We start from the raw sequence: 23916 nt of genomic DNA, 5'->3' as shown, positions 1-23916 counted from the left end.
ACATGCCCCCAGTACCATACAAACTAAGACCACCTCTCCAAACATTGACAGACTTTATTGTGGGGGGGTTCCCACCCGGGATCCCACCTCTTAAATAAAAAAGTGCATAGAAAAGAAGGGATTTAGAAACCTTTGTACAATATCTACATTCTGGGCCCCCAGGGCAAGAAGGGGGCAATTGCTGAGTGGGCTGGAGGGGTGGGGACAGGGCCCTGGCCACCTGCACACCCACATCCACCCTGAACATGAGGGTGGGGGTGAGATGCTCTGGGAGGGACAAGGGAGCCCCCAGACCAGGGGCAAGATGGCAGCAGGGGGGCGTGGGCAGCCACAGCTTCAGTTAAGGAACCGACGGCAGCGCTTGGCGCCACAGTTGCAGGGCAGCTTGTTGCTGGCATCCTCGATGGGGAACTTATAGTCATAGGTGAGCTCCTCACCACGCAGGATGCGGCGCAGGGCGAAGATGACGATGTGCTTCTGGCCCTCCACGTGAATGACTCGAGAGAAGCAGTTGGGCTCACACGAGTGGTTGATGAAGCGGGCAGCGTTGCCATGCATTGTGGCATCCACCACGTCGAAGTCATCCATGCGGAACATGTAGCACCCAATACCCTACAGGGACAAAGTGGGGGCAGTTAGGTGCCCTGTTCCCATGGGTAGGCCCTGCTTCACCCACCTCATTCCCATGACCTGGCAAAGCCCACCTTCCCATCGTAGAACTTCTCCCGCTTGTCAGTCAGCACAGAGCGAATGACAATACCAGAGTACTCAATGACCATCTCGCCAGCATCGATGTTGCGCTTACAGAACAGGCCCCGCCCATGGATGGCAGATCTGCAGGGTAGGACGGGCAAGGGGAGCTCAGGGGGCAGGGGGACAGAAACCAAGGCAGCCCCACACCAGGGCACCTGTCATCCACCCAAGGGGCATCTTCCCCCCAACCCCACTAACCTGTAGACACCCACAGCCTCTTTGGATGTCTTCTTGAGGTGGCGAAAGCGCATAGCCATGGGCAGCTCCAGGCTGGTGGCACGTCTGATAGGGGGCAACAGTGTTACACAGGCTGGTACCCAGAAATGATCTCTTCTGCCTCCGGTCAGCCTCTTTAGGGGCCTTCCAGACCACCCCTGCGCCCTGGCCTGGCCCCCATACCTGGTTGACCTGAGCTGCACCTCATCCTCTTCCTCATCGCAGGTGGCCCCCTCAGGGAGCACCCTGTGCTGGGAGGCCAGGAAGTTGAACATGTCAAAGGTGCACTTCCTGCAGAGGAAGAGAAGGGAGGGAGGTTCAGAGCCATTCCTTCGAGGTGCTACCCCCTATTCTTGGCCTGGGCCTGCTGCTGGCAGAGTGGGAGGAAAACCACTGCAATGGAGACAAAGCAAAAGGGCACTAAAAGGTTCATTCTGAGATGAACTGTAGTAATTCCGGGAATGGCCTAGTATCTCTTCCCCGGCCTGTTTCCCACCTGTGCAGACTTAATTTTTACCCTTGAGACTGTCCATAGGGTTCCCCCAACCCAGGCGTCATACCCCAGACCTCTCACCGAAGATAGACCTCGGCACGGGCTGCCCCATGGGGATTCAGGGGTGGCTCCTCCTGGCCTTCTCCCTGCTGGTGGTAGCGGAACTTATAGTGCTGGCAGTGCTGGGCCCCAGGCAGCTGCTCTGCCAGGAAGATGACAGCGTCATGGTGGATGCCCAGGAGCCTTGCCCCACTCATTCCTGAAGAAAATCAAAGGTCATGTCAGTGGCCCACCTTGCCCTCAGGAAGTGATCCCAGCCCCCTGGGCCCCTGTGGATCCCCCACTTACCACTAAAGGAGAGATGTCTGAGCCGGGCATGCCCTCGGGCCTCTTGCACCTTCTCAATCAGAGTTCTCCATGCCCCTGAGGAGAGGGCGGAGCCACAGCAGAGTCAGGATGGTATTTTATGAGACACCTTCCCTCCCTGCCACCACTACTCCAAACTCACCCTCCAAGCTCTCTGCCTCCACGCTGAACCCATCCTCACTGCTGATCTCAAACCGCAGATGCGGGCCAGCCCGTCTCGGAGCGTGGTTCTCTTTATCCTCTGGAGATGGAGGCTCTTCCTCAGAGCTTGAAGCCTCACCTGGTCCCAGGGAGCAGGTCAGAGTAGGTAAGAATCACCCCTCCTGGAGTCAAAACCTCCAGGTTCCCGACCGCCCTCCCTCCCTGGGCACAAGCACATACTCTGGATCTAAATGCCCAGTGAAGGCTAGATGAGCAGTTCCACGGAAGCTTGGAGTGTTTTGGCCCCACAAGACACACTATGGCTTACCCAAACACCCAATCTACCATAAACACCCACCCCTCATTCTTTTGTCTCATATAAAATTAAAAATACTGAAGAACTATATTTTGCACGTGAATATTTTTATATGCAGCATATTTCTGTATTACAAATATGTTATTAATATATAGGACCATACAGAATCAAACACATGTACATTACGAGCTATTTAAGAGATTTCTCATGGGCTAAAGATTTTAAAGATACAGCAGAAAGGACTTACTGATGCAAGAGATATAGATGTAAGAAAGGGAGGTGGGGGTGATGGTCGAGGAAAACTCTGAGGTTTGGGGCCCGAATAATTGGAAGGATAGTGACAGTGAGGGTGCAGGAGAAAGCAGTTTGGGGAAAAGGTTGAAAGCTCAGTTTGGAACTTGTTGAGTCTGAGATTCCCCTTAGAAAACTTCCCTGCAACTTGCTGGTGGAGATGGAGAGCAGGCACCAGGATAAAGGAGTGTGGCTAGCAACTTGGGGGCTATCAGAATTAGAAATGGGATTTAGGGCTATGAAATTAGATGAGAGCACCCTGGACATGCCAAAGTTGACAGGTTGGGGCATTGAGGAGGCACAACTAGAGAGGTCAGGAGAGGGTGGGCTTCCGGAAGCCAGGAAAGAGAGTGCTTCAAAGAGGGGAGGGATCAGCACACCGAAAGCTGCTGGTTCAAGCAGGATATGGACTGAGGACTGACCATTATATCTGGTGGAGTGGGGGTAACGTAAGTTTCAGTGCACCATACTTTAAAGAGAGGCAGGACTCACAAGGTCACTATTTCCCCACATCACTTCTCTGGGCCAACCTACCCACATGTTCTCCCAGTCCTAACAATTCTAAACTGGACTTGCTGTGTGACTCACATCACCTCTAGGCCTCAGTGCCCCTGGGTCCACCTCTGATAACTTCTCCCACCTCTTCTTAGCCCTCCCATCCTCACCTCCGTTCTGTTCTCTGAACACACTAGGTAATGTACATGTTTGTTTCCTCTACCAAAGTGTGGTACGCTCCCTAAGGGCAGTCAGGGACCTGCCTGTCATGGTCACTGCCATATTCTCATGCCCTCTCTGACCCCATAAGCAGTCTTTCAGTTAAGCAGTCTCACTCTACCTCACTCCACTTCCGTGCTCAGCAGCTGCGTTCTACACAATGAGAAAATCCACATATCAGAACAGGACTGGGGCCACTGAAAATTCCAAACCTCAGGCTGCTAATTACCAACTTGCTTGGCTGCAGCCCCCTCTCTGCCCTCCCCGAACTACAGAGTACTTATCTTCTGGCTTCACTGAGATTTCAGCCAAACGATTCCAAGTGCCCTCATCCTGTATACTGATGTCTACAGATACAACTAATCTCCCCTTTCCTCCATGTCAGGGGTCTCCTATTCAACCTGACCACATGCCTCCTCTCACCCCCTTTGCCTTCACCCTTGGCTTTGCTGTCTCAGCCCTCACACCAAACCCCTCTAAGCTGTTGGCCCACCTCCTCCTCCCAGACTCTTAGCTGAGCTTTTTGGCAAAGCGCCTAGGTGCTGTTCTGGCTTCCTCACTAACCACCGTCTTTGATTCTGGACTCCGACACAGCATCCTCCCAACCTGTGCCACTGGCCTACATGGTACACACCAATCCTAGACCCTGCATGCCTAGGGCCCTCCATGGCAGTTGGGACTACTGACTACTCCCTTCCTTGGGCCTCTAGGACACCGCTCTCCTCTGATGTCCTTCCTACTGTTCCTGACCCTCCTCTGGATCCATCCTCTCTGGATAATCCCCTGAACTTCATCTTCAGCTTTACTAGGTACCTGACCCTCTGACCCTGGCAGACTAGGCTCTGAAGCTCTCCCTGGGGCTCTTGGCATGCTGGGCAAGGCACTTTTAGAGACCCTCTCACATCGAGCTAAAACTTCTTATCTCTATTTCTGTCACAGGCCATAAACTCCTTGCGGGCATCTCTATAACTCTAATGCTGAGCCTTAGGCCTGTTCCCAGATCGGTGTGCAATGTGCAACACCCAGTAGGTGTCTTTTGAAGTGTACCAATTCTCCACTGTACCTGTCAGTCATTCAGCTGAGCAAGCACAGGAAAGAACGTGGTGAGAAGAAAAGGCTGGTCCCTACCTGAGTAGTGGTGCCACTGGGATTCAAGCAGAAGGTCAGGGGGACCATCAAGACCCTGGGGAGGACCACCTTCTGGAAGTGGCAGCAGAGGGGACTGGTCCTGGAGGGGCCTGTGAGGAGAGACCTGTCAGAAGAGGGAAGGGACAAAGATCCCAGAGCTTCCAGGGAAAAGGGACTGGCCACTCACCTCAGGCTTTCCTCCCCAGTGGGCTCCCCAGAATCATCCATGTTGAGAACTCCACGCACTGTAGGCGTTTTCATCCTCACTCGGCTAAACCTGGTAGGGGGCGGGGGGTGAGGGAAACCACAAGAAGCCTGAGCTGCCTTCTCCTGCCCAACTCTCTTGCCCACCTCTAACCTCAGCATACTCACTCACCCGCTGCTACTAAGCCCTGGACCCTGGGTGGGATCCTCCAAGGCCTCTCCATCTTCCTCCAGCCGGGGTGTCTTGCTCGGGGGAGGCACTGGTGGGGAACGGCCAGAGAAGGTGGACACCCTTTTGACACGGATGGCCTGGCGGGGCGGACTGGAGGGCCCACTGCTCAACACTAGTGTCAATGGAGGGGGGGGTGGAGGCGGCGCAGGACGGACCACCCCCACCACTGGCAACACACCCAGCAGGGGTCCTGAGGGCAGAGTCCAGGAAGTGGGGGCTGTGGGGGGGATGGGAGGAGGAAGAGGCAGCTGCTTCACTGCTGGGGAGACAGGCTCACCCTCCCCAGCCATCTTCACAAACACTTGCCCCAGCTTGTTGACAAGGATGATTTTGGATGTGGCAGGTTTGGGGGGCTCAGGGGCAGGGCCCAGGCTCAATACTCGAACCCCTGGAGCCCCAGGGAGCCAGGCAAATGTCCGAGTGGGATCAGCAGGGCTAGGGGGCAAGCCCTGGGGGGGTTGGCTGCCATTGGCCAGGGGCGGCGCTGGGGGGAGTGGCTCCTCTCTGGGCCCAGTACCCCCGTCCCCAGGCCCCCCTAAGTTCTTCAACACAAAATCCACAATTTCTGATGGCAAGTCCTCAGGAGGTCGGGCCCTGTCCCCTGCAGCCCCGATGACCCCAGCGCGGCCTGCCCCTGGCCCCGAAGGAGTCTCCTGACCCCGAGGCTGCTGGACTGCCTCAGCCTCGCTGTCTGTGCCATCATCCACTCCGTCCAGCTGTTCGATGCGAGGGGCTCCAGGGAGAGTGCCAGGGGCCAAGGGAGGGCCAGACACCACAGTCACAGGGAAGTGGATATAGTGGGGGATAGGGCTGGCCTCCTCCTCTGAGCTGTCCCCTGGGCCCCCATGGCTGCTCCCCACTGTCCCTGCAGCCACAATCTCTTCCTGAAAGGGCTCAGTCCCCAGCAGGCTGGCCGCAAAGTCCAGGTCAGCAGCACTCAGTCCTGACACCACTTCCATGTCCTCAAAGTCTGGGCCCAGGTCTTCAGGGGGTAGTGGAGATGAGGCAGGGCCAGGGGGAGCCAGCTCCCCTGAGGTAGGTGTAAGGGCTCTAAGGAATGAGGTAGGAGGGGGCACCCTGAGCTGAGGAGAGGTTCTGAGAGGGGAGGAGGCCCGCCGTGATGGTGGCAGCCTGGGAGTCAGGGGGCTGGGACGACGGGAGCGTCTGGGGGGAGCTGGGAAGTCCGGGTCTCCCACTGTAGGAATGTGGTGGGTCAGAGAAGATGGACTTCCTGTGGGAGGAAGAGTCATTGTCAGCCAGGTGCTCCTGCCTCACCTGCCCCATCCCTCCCCTGAATACTCCCAAGTACTCACCAGGGGAGGGCAGGGGTCCAAAGGAGACACCCCCCAAGGGCCTCCGGGATGGTGAGTAGTTGGGCACTTTGATTCGAGCCCCCGAAAAGGAGCGGGGAGCCGGAGGAGGGGCGCTGCTTGGATCTGGCCGAAGAGTGGGGTCCAAGTTCTGAATAGGTGAGTGGTGCTCAGGAGCTCCAGGGATAAGGGCATCTGTATCTGGTGGGGGGTTGACATGATCTGGGGGCTCTAAAGAGGCAAGAAAATGGCATCAGGGGTGGCGAGAGCTCTTTATTAAAGCCTTTCCTCACATGTCCTCCCTTCTTTTGGGCCAACTGCATCTTCTCCATCCCTGCCCCTGCTCCAGTCACAATGGGCACTGGTCCCCAGTCGTCAGTCAGACTGCAACCCTCTGCATAGCTTCTGTAAAGCCTCCACATGCACCGGGACCAGGGCCCCTTTGTGACCCTTCCTCAGCCATCCTTTGCCATCTCCCCACATGGCTATCTATGGCTCTGATTCAGGCCCTACATGCATGAGTGGCACTGCTCTCTCTCCAGCCCAGCCAGTCCTACCACTTTCTTACCTGCTCTGTGCATCCCTGCCACATCAAACGCATCCGCCCCATCCTGGCACTTTTGGCTCCCCATTACTTGGCTCCACCCAACCTGTGCAAGCTGATCTCTGCCGCCTCCTCCCAACATTCCCTTGTTTCCATCCAGGACAGATGTACCCTCCTCCCCTCTCTACTTCATGTCAGACTCTAACCTGGAACAAACTCCTTACCTGCAAACACAATCCCAATCTCTTCCTCCTCCCATTCAGCCCCCAATGGCCTCTCCCTTTACCAATATCCAAGCCCATTCTTTGCTCTGTGCCATCCAGTCCTCAGCTACATCCCTCAGTGCCAACGTGGCTGTGAAGGTGCCAGATTGGGAATTGAGCAGATCAGGTTAGAATCCTGGCTCCACCACTATGTTACTATGGAGAGCGACTACCCTTTTGAGCTGCAGTACAGCGGAGCTTGTACCTTCCTCAGAGAGCTGTAGGGAGCATTATATAAGCATGGAGCCCCGAGTCAGGTGGCCCTAAAGGCTCCTTACATTTGACAGAAGTTGTCACCACCTCCCCCCACCCCAAAGCAGGAAGCATGGTACTCTCCCCTCAATTCCTGTGAAATCTGTGAATGCTGAGCATAGCCCCTGGCATATAATGCGCAGCCATTAAGTTATGTTATTGCCATTACAATGAGAAAAGAACAAGCAATCTGGAATTTCTTTAGGAGAGAGGAGGATAAAAATGAGAGGGTGGCACTCAGGAAAGAAAATGTAGTTCTAAGGCCATACCAGTGGAAGGGGTGGGGCTGTGCACAATGGTCTGGTTCTCCTCCGCTGCCTCCAGGTGAACTGGCTCTTCCCTTGGCCCCCATGGCCGATACTCAAGAATTCGGCACCGATACCAGCAGCGCCGCCTAGCATCCACCGTGCTCCAGTACAGACGGGAGCACCTGTTGGGTGGGCATGTAGGACATAGGGTCAGGACAACTTGGGAAATGAGATCTAGTCCTGGAGTCCCGAACCCCACCAACTTCCCCCTGGGCTGCTCACTGGTAGCCAACGGGGAAGAGCCGTCCCTCGCAGTCCGAGAGATCAGAGAGAGTACCCAAGGAGTCAATTCGAATGGAGCCTATGGGCAGAGGAGACATCAGGAGGGTGGGGCCAGGCAAGGTCAGGAAGAGCACAGTAGAGAGCAAGCAGCTTACCAATGAGCACATTGATGGCATCAGGTTCGAGCCCTGTCAAGAACTTCCGCTTGAAGTTGATGCCCTCAAAGTCCACATAGACTCGGCGGAGAACATCAAAACCATCGGGAGTCACGATCTCCTGGGAAGTGGGTGGCAAGTGGGGTTGCTGGACTGGAGGGGTGTGAGAGGGATGCAAGGGACGTCTCCGTAGGCAGGGACTTGTAGGCAGGAGGCTTGACTAAAGGGCTCAAGGAGAGCGAGGAGACACTGAGAGGCAGGCAGGGACTGGGCCTGAGGGGCTGTGGGGGTCCCTAAGTGGAAGGGGGAAGAGAGCAGTGGGGAGGTGTCTCCCCCACGGTAATGGCCCACCTTGCCATCCAGCAGATCTGTATGTTTCTGACAGAAAACTTTCTTGTCATCCTGGAAGATGCAGTAGCTGGCCCGGGCACACATGAAGTGGAAGTTGCTGAGGCAGGAGGAAAGGCAGCAGCCCACCGTGGCTCCAGGCTTTAGGCAGAGTTCACAGCGCTGTGGGTGGAAGGGGTTGCTGAGGGGAGAAGCCAGCAACCAGGGCCAGGGCCTGACACTCAGCATCACTGTCCTTTAGATTCTGCTTGGCCCCGTCTAGCCCAGCACTTCACAAAGGGCACTCATGGAACATAATCTCTTACCTAGCTGCATCGAGGGCCAAGTTCACATCAAAGCTATTTCAGATTTTCTGAAGCAGAATGTTGCAGTAGAAAAAAATAACAGCTAATATTGCTGAGTGGCATTTACCATATTTCTCACGTGAGTCTAACATAGAACCTGTGTCATTTCACTTAATATTCACATGTGCCCCCCACAGCAGGTACCTCTATCATTCCATTTCCTGACAATGAGCTGATTCTAACCCAGGCAACACCTCACCTCACAGGGATGTATTAAAAGATAAGTGCCAAGTTGTATGGAAAGCACTCAGCACAGGATCAATCAAAAGGAGGTCTTTTAACCTTTAGTCTCCCAGGCCAGAGGGCTCAAAAAAGGGGAAAAAAAGGGGACTCTGGTGTCTCCTGCACCAGAGTCCTAGGTACCAAAAAAGACACTGAAACAAGAGCTGTGTCCACTGAAGGAGGGGCCCCCGAGACCCCGAAAGCTGCCCACCTCTCCAGGCCCGTGCCCTCACCATCTGCCTCCCTCGAGCCACAGCAGCGTGCACATTCTTGAGGGAACCATCATTTTCCTCAAATACTTCGGCTGACCAAATGGCACAGTTAACGTGTGTCCACTCATTCTGCCCGATGTACAGGAGCCGCCCTGCCTCCTAGGTGCAGAGGAGTGATGTGAGGAGAGGCCTCAGGGACTAGGCCCCACAACCTGGGGCTTCATGCAGTAGTCCTCACCTTAGAATCTGCATCCCCATATTTGAGGCAGAGCGCACACTGACGAGGGTCCTCCAAGTGCGAGAAAGCAACTGGATCCTTGCCCTGGAAAGCTGGAGGGAGTGTGGGAAGGGAGGTCTAAGAATTAGGACGGGATCACCGACTCAGGGGCTCTAGTTTCCAGTTCCCACTTCCCAGTACCTGCTGAGGGGTCCCCTGGAGGTTGCCCTGATTCTGGGGTCTCTGGTTCCTGTTGCCTCCACTGAGCGTAGACATGGTCCAAGGATGGGGGTAACACAGCATTGGGAAGGACTCCGCTGTGGATAGGCTGGGTCAGTATCTGACACATCTAGCAGGATGGCTGGACTAGACCCCACCCACAATCTCAGCTTAAATATTCCATGACACCCTTTGTCCTCTTGCCATGTGGCATTTCTCTCAGTCTCCCAAATAACCAGGCCCACCTTTGGCACATGAAATGCTTGTTGTTCCTCATGTCTGGAATACTCTTCCTTCACATCTCATCCCTTGGGCTTCCTCATCGCCACTCTGACTGTCTGGGTCATCAGTGCCTACCCAACCCCTCCAACACAGCTCACTGCTGTCCCCAACAATGGCTTGCATGAAATAGAAACAAAGTAAGAGCTAACTCCACAGTCTGAATCTTTGCTAGTCTACAACCACTAGGGACTGTCATCCTGGTTCTACCACCCTCCAGACCCTAACTCTGCTCATCTATTCTCAGCCCAGTTGGACCCTGAATTCCCCTCAGGTGCCCTTGGCCTTTGCCCTCACTCCCTGGTTCCCCTTCTGCTACCCAGCCTTGCTCACTTCGGCAGCCGGGTACTCCGTCGCCAGTACTTGGGGTCATGGGCGTCGAACCAGCCGAACGTAGACTCTAGCAGCTGGGGAGTGGGTAACAGGATGAGAAGAACTGGCTTCCCCAGGAGAAATGGAAGGGAGTGGGTCTAAAGGACCCACTCTCTCCTCCCCACTACCACTGAAGCCACCCTATAATAAATACCCCCAAAGAGCTCACCTTTAGTAGGAGCCCCTTCATTTGGCCTCCAACACGATGCTCTGAGGTCTCTCCTTCTTCCGAGTGCCTCATCAGGATGCTCACCACATCCTCCATGAAGCTGTGCTGTAAGGGGTTTTGTCAGGACCCAAGCCCCTGCCCAACCCCAGCCTCCTGGCATCCACCTGTTCCTCTCAGTGTCCCACTCACCACAGACTTGTAGTGGCCTTCCTCAAAGCGCTGACTCACAGCTTGCAGGTTGCAGGGCCCTGGGTGCAGCTGCTTTCCATCTTGGCCACACTGCAAAGAGGGAAGTCAGCAAGGCTAGTGCTAGTCTGGCCCCACCCCATCCTGACCCCCGAGCCCTCCAGACCTGGGTGCACAGCAGCAGTGGGACCGCCACCTTGGAGCTCAATAGGCCCTGGAGCACCTGTCGCAAGCCACCCTGCAAGGCCCCACTCAAGGCCTCTCGCCAGCGGGGGTGCGTGGCCCCAGCACACGGTCCACAGGTGTACAACACTGAGTCTGGCAGCCCCGAAAGAATCTCATAGTCTTCATCTAGAACAGCCAGGGCGAGAAACGAGAAAATGTTTGGGGGCTCTCAGCAGCCCCTAGGTCACTAAGAACATTTAGCCCACCTGTCCTCTGAGGGCTTGAGGTGGGGGACAGGACAGGGATCCCCAAAGGGCTGAAGTCACACCCTGGTACTCCACCCACTCACCTGAGAGCCCCTCACACTTGGCATGCACCCAGTGATCACACTGTGCACACTGCATCATCTTGCTCTCGTAGTCGTTGTCTTCATAGCAGCGCGTACAGATTGGGCAGTAGTTTCCTGAAGGAAGAGGAAAGAAGAGGGCAAGTCAGAGTTTCTGTCGCGGGGGTGGGAGTGCCATCCCTTGACTGCTACATGGGCTGCCTCCGTTATGCTCCAGTTGGGTCCCTAGCATTCCCAAACAGCTGGCTGAAGAAAAGCCTCTTTTCTAACCCTGCAGTCCCAATGCTTCACTAGGAATAGGGTCTTGCTAAACACGATGACTAAATAAATGAGAAAAGGCCAGGTTTTCAAAGTGCTCAGTGGAGATCAAGGTTCCAGGAAGCATCTCAGGGAACACATGAGGGTGGGGTCCCAAGCCCTCCACTTCCATTGCCCTCAGAAGCTGTGTCCCTGCTTCGTGTACCGGATAAGCCTCTGTGGAAGAGTACCCTAAACAGAAGGAAAGAGTCCACGGCAAAGAGAGGGTGGAAAGCCACTAGAAAAGAGCATCTGTTCTAATTGCCCTTGCAGGAGACTGGCCCACTCCCCGGTGGACCCCCAGGACCCAGGGCCCAGGGCCCCTGCCAAGTCCCCACCTTTCTCATAGAGCTGGGTGCACCTGGGGCAGAGGCTGTAATCTCCAGACCACTCGACGTCCCAGTTCTTGCCTGGAGTCGCCCCACAGCTTTTACAGCGAACACAGGCTGAGCAGATCTGGGGGGCAGGGCAAGATTAGGGGTACAGCCAGACACCAGGCTAGAGTAGTGCAAGGGGAGGATGAGCAAAGAGGAGTGAACAGTAGGCAGGACACAGGTAAGGAAGGCAGGCAGGCAGGGTAAGAGAAGAACAGGAAAGGAACGAGGTGGAGAGACTGGTGATGGGGAAACTGAGCGGAGTAGAGGTTAGGCTAGAGCAAGGGATGGTATGAGCCTGGGACTGTGGAATCCATGAGCCTCTAAATCATTATACCTAATTTCTTGTCTATGTGAAATTCCTGAAGAAAAAATGTTATATTTATCAAACTCTCAAAAGAACCTTCAACCTTCAACCTTCCCCTCCTCATGAGAGCCCTGGCCTATAGCAAGGCTGGGGCGGGGGCAGCATTAATTGGAACTCCAAAGCAAGGGGTTTGGGCCTCATCTCTCACCCAGTGGCGCCTTTTGCGTGTGGCCCGGGTTGGATAGCTGGGCCCCAGGCAGGCTGGGTGGTAAGCATGGCGGCAGCGCTCACACTCCAGGAGATGCTGTTGGATATTGGAGAAAAACAGCAATGGCAGGACCTACTGCCATAGGGACACCCCTCTCCTTCATTCCTCCACCCACCCCATGGCTCCAGTGCCTAAACCTTGGATCCCCGGCCTTTTCGCCCGCAGACATGGCAGAACTTGCAGCGGCGGCAGCACCAGGTGTCATGATGTTGGGGCAAGGGCCGCTCGGCTTCCTCCAGGCAGAATGGGTGGAAAGGATCACAGCAGACTTGGCAGAACACCAGCTGGGGGTGGGAGAGTGAAGGATGAACACAGGGTGAGCCAGGAGGCCAGGGCATGAGACCCAGCTGAGAGGGCCCAAGAAATCAATAAGAGCTAATAGAGACTTCAGGAGTTGTGAAAAAAGGTGGGGATCCAACCTCATGCAGGCCTTTGCTGGCACATAGCAAGCACACCATAGGTGGGCCCCCCGGCACAGAGGTGAGCACACTCAGGCCTCCCATCAGCCATACATTCTCCAGGTCACAATCCTCCTGAGGCAAGAGAGAACAAAGGGTTTAGAGAGCAGTCAGGGACTTAAGTCAGATCCATCCATCTTAAAGCCCTGGCTTCTCAGACACAATCAGTAACTTTCTTCCAACCACAGTCCTTGCCATCCTCCCCCTCAAAGCCATACCTTAAAATCCACACGGACCCGGTGCACACCATCAGGGGACTTCTGTTTTCCAGTCCAGCCATTGGGAAAAGAAGCAAAGGGACCAGGGGCCAAAGTATCCTAGGGAGGGACAGTGATGGTCAGAAGGTGGCGCACCCCATCTCTGCAGGCTTCTCTCCTTGCTGCCCTCTCCCCCAGTTTGCCAGACCCTGTTTTGCCCAGATCCTCTGCTTTCCAGAGGATAGGCTGTCTCACCCATCAGGGTCTGTTTTCCAGTGTGGATACACCACGGAACTCAGGTGAGCCCGTTACCCTGACTTGCCAGGAAGCTCCTGGAGGGCAGGAGCCATGCCTTCCACAGAGCTCAGGGTTCTTGGTGTGGGGCCATGCTGACCTTGTCCAGGCGCCTTCGGGCCTTGAGCTGCAACACAGGCTGCAGGGTGGGTTTGCGGGGCCGGCTCTGCTCCTCAGGTTCTGGCACTGGTAGCTCTAGGCAGGATACATGAGCGGTGAGGTTCCCTCCTCTTGCCTGCCCCACTGCCCCTCTTTTACAACTCCCAAATGTTACCTGGATCCCCAGGGCATTCTTCAACCAACCAAGGTCTGCTAGGGTGATCCTTAGTTAGGCCTTGCTCAATAAGCTACTAAATACCTCACACACCAGTTTCCCCATCCACCTGACACTACCTCCTTCTCTGGACACTGCTACTCTCTGTCACACAGAACCCTGGGGTCAGAGCCCCATCACTTCCACACAAAAGACACAAGGCTGACTGACCGACAGGCAAAGCAACAAGCAATTCGTACCATTCTCTCGGGGAGTCCGACGCCGGGGAGCAGGGGGACCCCCAGGCTCTGAGTCATCCGAGTCCTCGAAGATATCATAGGAGGGTCGCTGTTTGACGCAGCGCCTGGCTGACTTGCGCTGCAGTAGGAGGGAGTCCTGCTCCTCGGGCCCTGGTGGGGCCACCACCTCCTCCCGGGGCCCCCCAGCTCCCGCCCCCCGGCGTGGGCCTGGAGGACCAGGGGAGGCCTCAGGAGATTCATCGGAATCCCAGGGCAACAGCGTCTTCACTATCGTCCGGCCTGTGGGAACAGGGGACTGAGTAGAATCTGATCTCAGCCAGGGACATGGGACATTTGGATGGAGAAAAGCCAGAAAGTGGGGCAGAAGAGAACAGGAAGGAGAGATACAGAAGCACACGATGGAAAAAAGACAAAGGTGGTGGACTGCAAAGATAAGGGGAGGAGAGCGAGAAAACATGTTTTCCTCCATACCAGGAGTCTAAATAAGGTTGTGTAAAGAAATGCTCCTCAAAACTTACCTTTTTTAGCCAGCCGCTCCATCTTCCGAGCCTCTATCTTGTCACACTTCCGGTATCTGGGGAGGGGAGCAGCACGTCACCAGGGTAGGGGACTGGTGGTCTGGGGGGAAGAGAGGAAGCTCTCCACAAGGATGCCAATCCCACTGCTCTGGTGGGGCAGGGGGCCTTGGTGACAGACAACCATGGGTGGGAATGGAGGCTGAATCTCAGCTACTCACACACAGCACTGCTTCTTGGTGTTAGGGCCCCCAAACTTGGGCTTGTCCAGACAGTTGACACAGGAGCCACAGTCCTGCACACGCAGGCAGCCCCGACAGTGTCCACACCGTGCCATCCGTATCTTCTTGCCATGATGGGAGGGCAGTGAGCGCCGGGGTGTATGGACTAGGGGTCCTCCAGACCCTGCAGGCTCTGAATCTCCCCCAGGCCCTGATGAATCCACCTTTCCCTGCTGTGACCGTGATGGGACACTCTCAGTCTCAGATGCTGATGACGTATCTAATGCAGTGAAGAGGAGGGGATGGAGCAACAAAGCCACTTCATCTGGTCTCTCCTAGACTTCATTCAATTGGCCCTCTGGCCACTACTTTTGCAGTGCTCAGGTTCCACATGCCCCCAAACCCATTTTGTCTAAGACCTAGCATGTACTCTAACCTCTTTGCCACCTAGCCTTAAGCACCCAACTCAGCTCCCACTCTCCCAGGCTCTTGGTGGATTCGCTCACTCCCAGACTTGACATGGCTGTCTAATTTCCCCACAAGACACCTGCCCCTACCCTCTGCGGCAAGGTCCTGCCGATCCCGGAGAGGGAGAGCACTGAGGCGGGGGACGTCTTCAGGCACCATGGCCCGGGCCTGACCCAGGGCCACAGCAGCATGACGGCAGACATGTTTGATGCGGGGGCCTTGCACAGGGGACTCGGGGCCCTGGGGAAGGAGAAACCAGGAATACATGTAGGGAGTTGCTACTTGTGCTATTGCAACCAGCCTCCTTCTGAGGGCCCTCCATCCACTCCCTACCGATGGTCTCTCTCTTTTAGTTTCCACCGATTCATCTTCAGACCTGACAGAACCTCTATCTGAGATTTGCTTGACAGTCCCCATGACCTCCTCCATCTGCCCTCCAGGGTTTGGCTGGTGGGGAAATAATAAGCAGGGTTAAAGGCTGAAAAGTGAGCAAAGACAGGGCCAGAGAAGGAATACATGAAGCTGGGGCACAGGGAATGGACTGGTTGAGAGTGTTCCCTGCAATGCTGGAGGGAGGCAGGAGTTTAAGAGACTGAAAGGAATCGAGGCTGTATGACTGGGTGCAGGGGCCCAATTAAAGCGCCATGCTTACCGGCATCAAAGATGCCACCTTCTGCTGCTGTTGCTGGTCGATCTTGAATAGCTGCACCTTGGCTCTCTTGAGGAGGCTGAACATTTTCTCCTCTACACCAGACAGTGGTAAGGAACCCAGGCCTGCAATCCGGGCCTTTTCCAGTGGTGGTGGCTGCTGTGGTGGTGGCTGCTGTGGTGGTGGCGGTGGCGGCTGTGGCTGTAACTGTGGTTGCAGTGGTGGTAGTGCCTGGGGCAGCAGCTGGGTTTGCAAGGCCTGTAGGGGCTGCTGTAGCTGAGCCTGAGGCTGCTGCCCATTGCTCAGAGCTGCAGCTGGGGGCACCTCTGCCTTAACAGGAGTGGGGACCACAGGGGCAAAACGAGGCAGGCTGAGATGGTTGGTGCGGCCCACTGCCCGTGGCTCAGGCTCAGCTGGAGATTCATCAGCGGGAGGTGGCTCTGGCTCAGGGGCTTCAGGGGCCCCAAGTGGAGGAGTAGTAAGCACCGATTCATAGATCTTCAAGTGGGCTTCACTTGGGGTAAACTGAGGGGCCCGAAGGAGCAGGGGCCTCCGGGATGGAGTGAAAGGAGCAGGGGGTGGGGGTGGGGGTGGGGCTGGTGGAGGAGCAGGGGGAGGAGGGGGCAGTTCCCGGGTTAGCGAGGTCCAGCGAAATGTGGGTTCCCTTAAGATGGACCGTCTCTTTTCAGGAAGTGGGACTGGGACAGATAGGGGAGTTGGGGCACACGGTGGAGAGGGGGCTGGTGCTGGTTCCTGGGGAGCGAGTGGTGAGATGGCAACTGGAGGCCGCAGAGTAGGTGAGACTTCCACCTTTAGGGGTTTGGGGGGGTCTTCATCCATAAATCGTCGGGGTGTCTTGATGACACGGGAGGACCGGGCACTCACCACAGGCATAATAAACTGCCGGATATTCTTTAGGAAGGTGGTACTTTTGGGAGCCACAGTGGGACTGTCTTCCAGAGGGCCTCCTGTGGTGGTGCTGGGGGTTGGAGTGGTAGGAGAGGTGCCCTCTGGCCCTGCCCGAGCAGCTTCCCGCTCTGCCCGTTGGCTGGGAGTCAGGGGAGGCCGGCCTCTCTTCCTAGAGCATGTAGCTAGGACGACAGGAGGGGATTCTTCCTGCTCCTCTGGGGCAGGAGGTGGTGGAGGGGATGGTGGGGTCACTAAGGGTGGTGGAGGGCAAAGTGGGGATGGAGGAGATGTTGAGGGAGATGGAAGAGGTGGGGGAGGGGGAGGGGCTGGAGGAGTCAGGGGTGGTGAGGGTGGCTTTGCCTGTTCCTTTTCCTCCTCTAATGTATCTTTCTCAGCTATAGCTCGCTCTTCCTTCCCTTCCCCTTCCTCCTTGTCTTTCTCCGTCTCTCCCTCCTCTTTTAACTTCTGCTCCTTGCTCCAGCAAGGGCCCTCTCCCTGTCCAGATTCAATTTTTCCTTGGGGGGCATCCTGCCAGCTTTCCTCATGTTGATCTTGACCCTGACCTGATTCAAGTCCCAAGGACAATCGTCCCATCTTCAGTCTTTTGGCCTTTGAAACAAACTTGATCACAAGGGGGAGTCCGCCTCGGCCTCGGCCCCTGCCTCCACGGCCTCCTCGCCCAGACTGTCCTCCACACTTGGGGGTCCCAGGTCCTGGGCCAGGCCCCTCCTTGCACTTCCAGCTGCCAGTTCGATGTTTTACTGGAACCACAGGAGGTGGAGGCTCAGGTTTGGGGATTGTCACAGCTGCTTCTGCCACCACTACTGCTTGTTGCTTCTTCCTGCAGGGGCCTGCTGGCCGTCCTGGGGGCCGCCCCCGAGACCGACGGGGGGTGGAGGGCTCACATGCCCGGCTCCGGGGGGCTGGGGGTGCCTGGGCCCGCCGAAGAAGTTCAGTCAGTGCTTGCACCATCCGTTCTGTACCCTCCTCACCCCGTTTCCGGGCAGGAGTCTTTGGGGGGGTAGGAGTCACATCTGCTAGGCGAGGAGGCGGAAGGGGGATCGTCTTATGCTTGCGGCCCCGACCTCGAGGGGCTCGACCTAAAAGAATAGGTGTGGGGAGAGATGGGTCAAGCCAGCCCTTTGGACTATGAAAGGCATTGCAGGAGGGCCAGGACTAGTCTTACTTGTCTGTTTCCCCCACAGCCCAGCCTAGCTTGGGCTCTGAACACAGAACACACTCAGTAACTGATGGAGACTCTAGTTGAACAGGGAAAAGCTGACACAAAAAGTGAGAATAACATTCCTGTAAAGCTACAGAGGTAGAGTTTCCCCGTCACTCACCTCGCTGGGACCGGAGCGCAGAGCGCAGGGAACTGGGGGCCACATCTTCATCTGAATGAAAACCCTGAAACTCCTGATTTAGGGGACCAGAGGTGGAGGGGAGAAACAGCAGTCAGTGCCAAAACCCTTATTCCACCTGAGACTCAGGTACCAAGGAATATCCCCAGCTTCCCCCTTAACAGACCCCTGCCTATTTATAGAAGAACTAAAAAGAATAAAAGGGGAGGGGAATAGAAAAACAGGGTTTCTCCTTAGGGATGAAAACACAGGGTATTTTGAACCTCCACTTCCTATGCCAAATCACACCAGCACAGAAGGACGCAGAACAGGGTATTCTCAGGCCAAGCACTAGCCACTACCCTCAGATTCCCTTACATTCCAACTCAGAAAAAAGTGGGACCTCTGTTTACACCCTCTTGGGCCGTAGTTTCTTCCAGAATGAAGATGGGAATAGGGCCACCCAAGCGTAGTGTCTGTGTACATCAAATGGTTTATCGGATCCCCACACCTTCCTCCCTTTTCCCAGAGGCGGGGTTATAAATCATGAGCTGAACTCAAGACCTGCTGGAGTGCTCAGTCTCAGTCTTCATTCCATTTCTCTTCAACCTGGGCCCCTAAGAGGAAGCCCTCCACCATTCTACCCTCTCTCCACTTTAGGTCAGAAGAGGAAATGGGGCACTGGTGAAACCAGAGGTTATGAGGCTGGGCGGGGCAGCTCACAGGTAAGAGCCCAGAGAGCCCTAGCTTGGGTCCACTAAAGTCAAGCTGCTGCTGTCAACCACCACTGGTTGGGCATGCGGTGCCCATAACTCCCTTGCTCAAACCTCTAGTGCCCTAGCTTTGCCGACTACCAAGAAAGATCAGCCCAGGACACTTCAGTATGACCCGCCACAGGCCGAAGTGCCTAGCTGTAGCTTGGGCTTCTCTACTCACTTATAAAAGCCCCTTTCACCAACAGCTCCATGCAGCCCACCTCCTCCCCGGACTATTTCCAGGGCCCTTTCTCTCCGCAGGGGCCCCGAGGACCCCGCTTCCCCACGTCACTCCTCGGGGCCACCCAGAGCCCTGGAAGCCCCGGGCCTCCGCCCCGCCAGGCGCTGGGGACGCCTCCGACCGCCTCACCTCCTCGTCGGATTCCCCGTCACTGCTCTCCTCCTCCGGCGCGCAGTCCCGGCTCAGGCCCCAGCCCCGGCCCCGGCCCCTGCCCCGCGGAACGCGCGGGCCGGCCCACAGGCGGCGGAGCCGGCGCAGGCCCCGGCGGAGCCCCAGCAAACGGAGCAGGGCCGTGTCCTCCCCGGGCTCGGCTGCGCCCGGCCCCGCCGCGCCGCCGCCGCGCCGCAGAGCTACCCGCACTCTCTCGGCCCCGTTGCCCCGTCCGCCGCGGCCCCCTCCCCCGCCCGAGCCCCGCGGCCGGCCCGGGAAGCGGCCCCGCGCGGAGCCAGGCCCCGGGCAACTGCCGCCGCCCGCCGCCGCCGCCATCTTGGCACCGTGAGAGGGGCCGGGGAGGCAGGGGGAGGGGCGGCCCGAGAGCAGGGCCGGGGGGAGGGGAGAGCGGGGAGGGGCGGTGCGGCTGCGGCTCACGACAACAACCGGCGCCGCCGCGGGTCTGGCGGGAGCCGGGGGCTGGGCCGGCCACGCGCGGGGCACCACGGGAGCGGGAGTCCGAGGCCCGTCGGCCGTCACCTTAGACCGCGCCTGAAGAGCATAGACCCCGCGTCGCGGCCGAAGAGGGGTGCGGCGCAGGGGCCTCAGGGAAATGTAGTCCTGGCGTCTCGCTTCTTCCGCCGGGAGCTAAGGCCGCGAGAGCTGGGTCTGTGGGGTGCCTATCAGACCCAGAAAGCTAGCTCGGGAGCCGCCGGGAGGTGTGGTTTTCGCCCCCGACTCCTCCCATCGTTCCAGTGAAGGCCAGCGGCCCGCCGAACTACGACTCCCAGGGTGCACGGGGCTCCTTACCCTGGGAACCCCGAAGACACTGGGAAATGAAGTTCACGCCTGCTGGAGGCTTGGGCTGGAGAAGGGGCGGCGGCCAGGGGTTAGTCTCAGTTTGAGGTACGACCCGGCCGCCGTTCCACACAGCGTGGAGGAAAGATGCCACAGAAGCCGCGGCACCTGTCCTCAAGGAGAGGAGGCGCGTGGTCGAAAGCACAGCAGAGCACGCATACTCCTCGAGTCCCTAGCCAGGGGTCCCCAGACTCAGACTCCGTGCGCCTTTGCTTGCTGTGGAAGGAGCAGTAACTTGGGTACTTACAGCCTGCCCCCGCAGGGCTTGCTGCTAAGTCAGCGGGATCACCTAGCCCTCCGGGCTCGCAGCCTCCTGGGGAGGGGAGGGAGATGGAGGAGGTGGCCGCCGCGCGGAACAGCGGATGTACCCCCACTAGGGGCCGCTACAGGACTAGGGGCTAGGCTGCGCGCACCCCCACCCCGGCGCAGACTAAAGTCTGGACTCTGCTTTCTCGTCCTGAGAGGAAGGCACAGAAAACGCTTTATTTTGGTGAGGAAGTCAACACTCCCCGCACAGTTAAGATGCACTTGCGCAAACTTCACTACCCTCACCCTACACGAGATCGCTGGTCCAGGCTTCTGCAGTCCGCAGTCATCTGGGGGAGGGCTCTCGGCACCCTTCTTGCGATGCTTCTTAGGGCCGAATTTGCTAGACTACCGAAGCCAGGGTGCCGGTTCAGAAGCATAGCCAGCCCACCAGCCCATCTTTAATTCTTTTATTCTTTGGTTTCAGCCAAAGAAGCTACTGACACCCCGTTAGGTGGAGGAGGAAAGGGGCCTACATGGTGGGTGAGGCCCGGGATGTCCTGGAGGAGGAGGAGGAGGAGGAGTAGAGGAAGGTGGAGCGAATGGTCCATCCCGGCGGGAGCTGGCTGGGCGAGTGGCCCCGCATGTGTGCCTGCATGGAGGCCAGGCTGGGGCAGCCAGCCCCGCACAGAGAGCAGCGGTAGGGTGCAGCCCCGTGTGTCCGCAGGTGCTTGGTCATGGCTGAGAAGTCCCGGGAACGTTGGGGACAGAGGCCACAGGAGAAGGGCTTCTCTCCTAGGGCGGGTGGAGGGGAAGGCTGGTGAAGATAAGGGGATGAAGGCTGGCCTAGGGGTAGACCAGGGCAACTGGACAAAGGAGTTGCGTTAGAGCCAGGCACACAGAGAGGGACTTAAGGGCAGGCAGATCAGTGTTTAGAGAGAAGCAGACAATTTACACTGGGCCAGGTGCCTGTACCTGTGTGGACTCGGTAGTGTGTCTCCATCTGGTGCTTGAGGGCAAACCTCTTTCCACAGACAGAACAAGAATAGGGCCTCGACCGAGCAGGAGGGGGCGGGGGAGGGTGTTGGCGAGATGGGTGGCCTGCTTTGCCCACAAAACCTGCACAGGTTGCAAGTGCACCTGTGGGGACAAAGAAGGCAAAGGAGGGCAGAGCTGGGAATCCCAGGGGCAGATCACTGGAACACTCAGGCAAGACATCAGGGGCTACACTGAGACTGGAGCAAAAGCATCCTCACCCTACTCACCTGTGTGCCTCTGATCAGATTCTTCCATCTCCCCAGGGCTGAGCTTTGTGGGCGCCCAGGGGAGGGAACCTGGAGGGAGCAGAGTGAAGTAGGGGCCCTATTCAGGCTGAACTTCTGCAGCCCCAGCCCCAGCAGGGAGACCCTATTACAGGGTTCATGCAGGCTAGCGAGGGGCTTACCTGATGTAGGGCTAGAGAAGGCCAACTGATTCTGGCTCCAGAACCCTTTGTGGAGGTTAAGGGACAGTGGGATCCTGGGGGTGGGATGGGGAAGAGTAACAGACTTGGCAAAACTAGGGATCCTGACCGATCCCATCCTGAAGAGGAAGGTGTCATTAGTTTTCAGGGGCTGGGCTTTGGCTTCCCCTGTGTTGGGAGCTTCTTGTCCTATCTCCAGCTCAGGAAATGTACAATAGAGATAAAAGATGTGGTACCCTTCCACCCATCACCACTGTCTCACCTGAACCACTCCCCCTCCCAGCTAGGCTTCCATTAGACCCTTCACTCACCTCTGGTCCTGAGGCCAGACCTCTTGCCAGGCTGCAGTGATGGGCGTACTATGGGAGAAGGGAGTGCCATATCTGTGTGGCAATAGCAGGAAGCTCCACAGGGCAGGCTGGCCCTCCCTCAACCAAGGGGTCTCAGCCCACCAGGGCCTAGAAGTGATGCTGGTTTGGAGGGAACCTGGTAGGGGTGGGGGGCCAGGCAACTCCCCTAGACTTTCCTCAGAGCCCCCTGCACTCTCCCTCACCCACATGATCACTTCTTGTTTCCCATCTACTCCCCTGTGGTCAAGAAGGGATTGGTTGAGTTTCTCCTCTGATTTCATCTGCTCCCTCTGACCCTCCTGCATTGCCTCTGCTATCTCAGGATTCTCTTTTGGTGGCCTGTGCTTGGGCACTGTCTCCTGTTCTCTCCCACCAGCTCTAATAAACATCTCTGGTCTCTGCTCTCCAAGGTCCCCCCCTCCTCTCTCAGAATCCCTTGTGGGTCTCTCTGGCTTCTCCTGATGTTCCTTCAGCTCTTGATTCAACTCTACTCCAGCTCTGTCTCTTCGAGCCTTCCTGCATGCCTCTTCCAGGGACTGCACCCCCAAGGCCCTGGCCGCCTCCTCAAGGGGCCCCAGTTCCCCAGGTTGCAGCTCAACACTCTCTCCATAGACAAAGTACAGAAGTTGTGCGAAAGTGGAAGGGCTGATTCCTTTCACCAGAGTCCAGTGGCCCCTGCGGCCCAGCTGCTGGCTCACACCTGCCAGCACCAGGCTGTGGGCAGGGAACTCCTGGCTCCCCACTGTGATCATGGTATCACATAGTGCTGGCCGGAGCCTGGCTGCTAGCCGTACCAGCCGATCAGAGCCGTAGGGGCTAGGCAGTCTTGTTGGGGACAGGGGCATTTTATCTTGCCTGGATACCAATCTCAGAAGTTCTGAGACAGAGGCCACAGTGTGAGGTCCGTAGTGGAAAGGGGAGGGAGGAACAGCATATTTCCAAGCCTGTGGAGGTGAGGGGAGAAAGAGTGAGTTGCTTGTTCTGGATGAGAGCTCTCTATCTTGAGCAAATAAACTAATCCAAGAGAGGGCTTGAGCTTATCCAGAACCATAACAGGGGCCAGGGGCATGGGGTTGGGTGGAAAGAAAATGGAAATTAGACCAAAGTGAGGACTTAAAGAGCAAGGACCAGGTACTTAACAACGGTATCAAGCAGTGGGTTTAAGACTCTATAGATGGATTTTGCCAGTTAGCAATCTCTGACTTAAAGGATAGCAGACACTGACACTTCTGCTTCTCTGAGTCCCTCTGCAGGGAAAGACTTCTGAGCAGGCCAGGCTCTCTTCATTCCACACAAAGAGATCACCTCAAGACCCAGTCAGTCCTGGCAATTAGGGACGGAGCAAGACACTGCTTCATGGGAGAGTTAAAGAGCTAGTGTGTCCCCACACAAGTCCATTGTGTGGAGCCAATGGTCTTGAGGAGCAGAAAAGTCAGCGATATGGGGATCATAGCTGCAGGAGGGCAGGCTCCAAGGCATCAATCGATCATCTTGAGGCTGAAGCATCTAGAACACATCCTCAGAAGGAACTGGGAGAGACCAAAGATGCCTGTCTAGTGAGTTAAGAGAGCAAATACAGAAGCCACCGGAGACCAGGCTCTTGACCTAAGGATGGAGAGAGGTTTTGGAGAAGACTTTGACCCCTGAGGAAGTGAGAGGAAGGGAAATGAGAACTGTAGAAGAGAGACTATTTTGTTTCAAGGTTAAGATAAGGAGATGGTTTAATTTTGTTTTTCATAAGCCAAAAGTGAAGAATAAAAAAAGACAGAACCCAACAGGACAGAAATTTATCACACATCAAAACCACCGCATTGGCTTTTAAGAAGAGAACTGGGAACCCAGATACAAAGAGATAGACCCAAATGTCTCAGTGCCCAGTGGAAACATTCCTAGGTGTGGTGAGGACCCTTGTGGGAGGAAGGATTATTACTTGGGCACCTCAGGGAGAGGGCTACAGATTGGCAGGAAGCGGACAGAAAGAGGAGTATAATGGGAGGAAAGTCTCAGCTGGGGAGAAGAAACCACTCACCAGTTGTAGCTTCCTCCTGAACACCGCA

At 56.5% G+C, this 23916-nt stretch overlaps 2 protein-coding genes across 3 annotated transcripts; both read right to left on the bottom strand.

The window, feature by feature from the left end:
* Positions 1-36: 36 nt before the first annotated feature.
* Positions 37-19279, bottom strand: KMT2B (lysine methyltransferase 2B; the record flags this gene model as incomplete). 2 transcript variants are annotated; one of them, XM_081119539.1, is made up of 37 exons in its annotated part: positions 37-612; positions 705-834; positions 952-1035; positions 1153-1260; positions 1544-1721; positions 1811-1885; positions 1971-2108; positions 4419-4528; positions 4606-4695; positions 4795-6085; positions 6168-6395; positions 7493-7653; positions 7754-7832; positions 7909-8029; positions 8260-8418; positions 9056-9193; positions 9273-9364; positions 9453-9568; positions 10083-10156; positions 10291-10395; positions 10480-10569; positions 10643-10827; positions 10991-11104; positions 11623-11740; positions 12174-12269; positions 12371-12517; positions 12653-12766; positions 12910-13008; positions 13283-13377; positions 13696-13974; positions 14214-14269; positions 14432-14711; positions 14989-15139; positions 15233-15346; positions 15552-17557; positions 17801-17873; positions 18923-19279. In XM_081119539.1, 37 exons carry the CDS (start codon positions 19277-19279, stop codon positions 337-339), a joined length of 8127 nt encoding a protein of 2708 aa, XP_080975665.1. In that variant the 3' UTR covers positions 37-336. The 2 variants fall into 2 exon arrangements, with proteins under 2 accessions (XP_080975665.1, XP_080975666.1); XM_081119540.1 differs by lacking the exons at positions 37-612; positions 705-834; positions 952-1035; ... (1 more) ...; positions 1544-1721; positions 1811-1885 and adding an exon at positions 3412-3443 and having other exon boundaries at positions 2023-2108.
* A 977-nt stretch (positions 19280-20256) lies between these two features.
* Positions 20257-23916, bottom strand: ZBTB32 (zinc finger and BTB domain containing 32). The gene is made up of 6 exons (XM_081119592.1): positions 23889-23916; positions 21821-22803; positions 21492-21565; positions 21313-21381; positions 21023-21187; positions 20257-20842 (listed from the first exon to the last, which is right to left on the bottom strand). Exons 2-6 carry the CDS (start codon positions 22702-22704, stop codon positions 20580-20582), a joined length of 1455 nt encoding a protein of 484 aa, XP_080975718.1. The 5' UTR covers positions 22705-22803; positions 23889-23916; the 3' UTR covers positions 20257-20579.

The sequence above is a fragment of the Miniopterus schreibersii genome (assembly GCF_964146895.1).
Source record: "Miniopterus schreibersii genome assembly, chromosome: 18".
In the NCBI taxonomy this organism is placed as follows: domain Eukaryota; kingdom Metazoa; phylum Chordata; class Mammalia; order Chiroptera; family Miniopteridae; genus Miniopterus; species Miniopterus schreibersii.
This window is presented reverse-complemented; position numbering and strand designations above follow the sequence as displayed.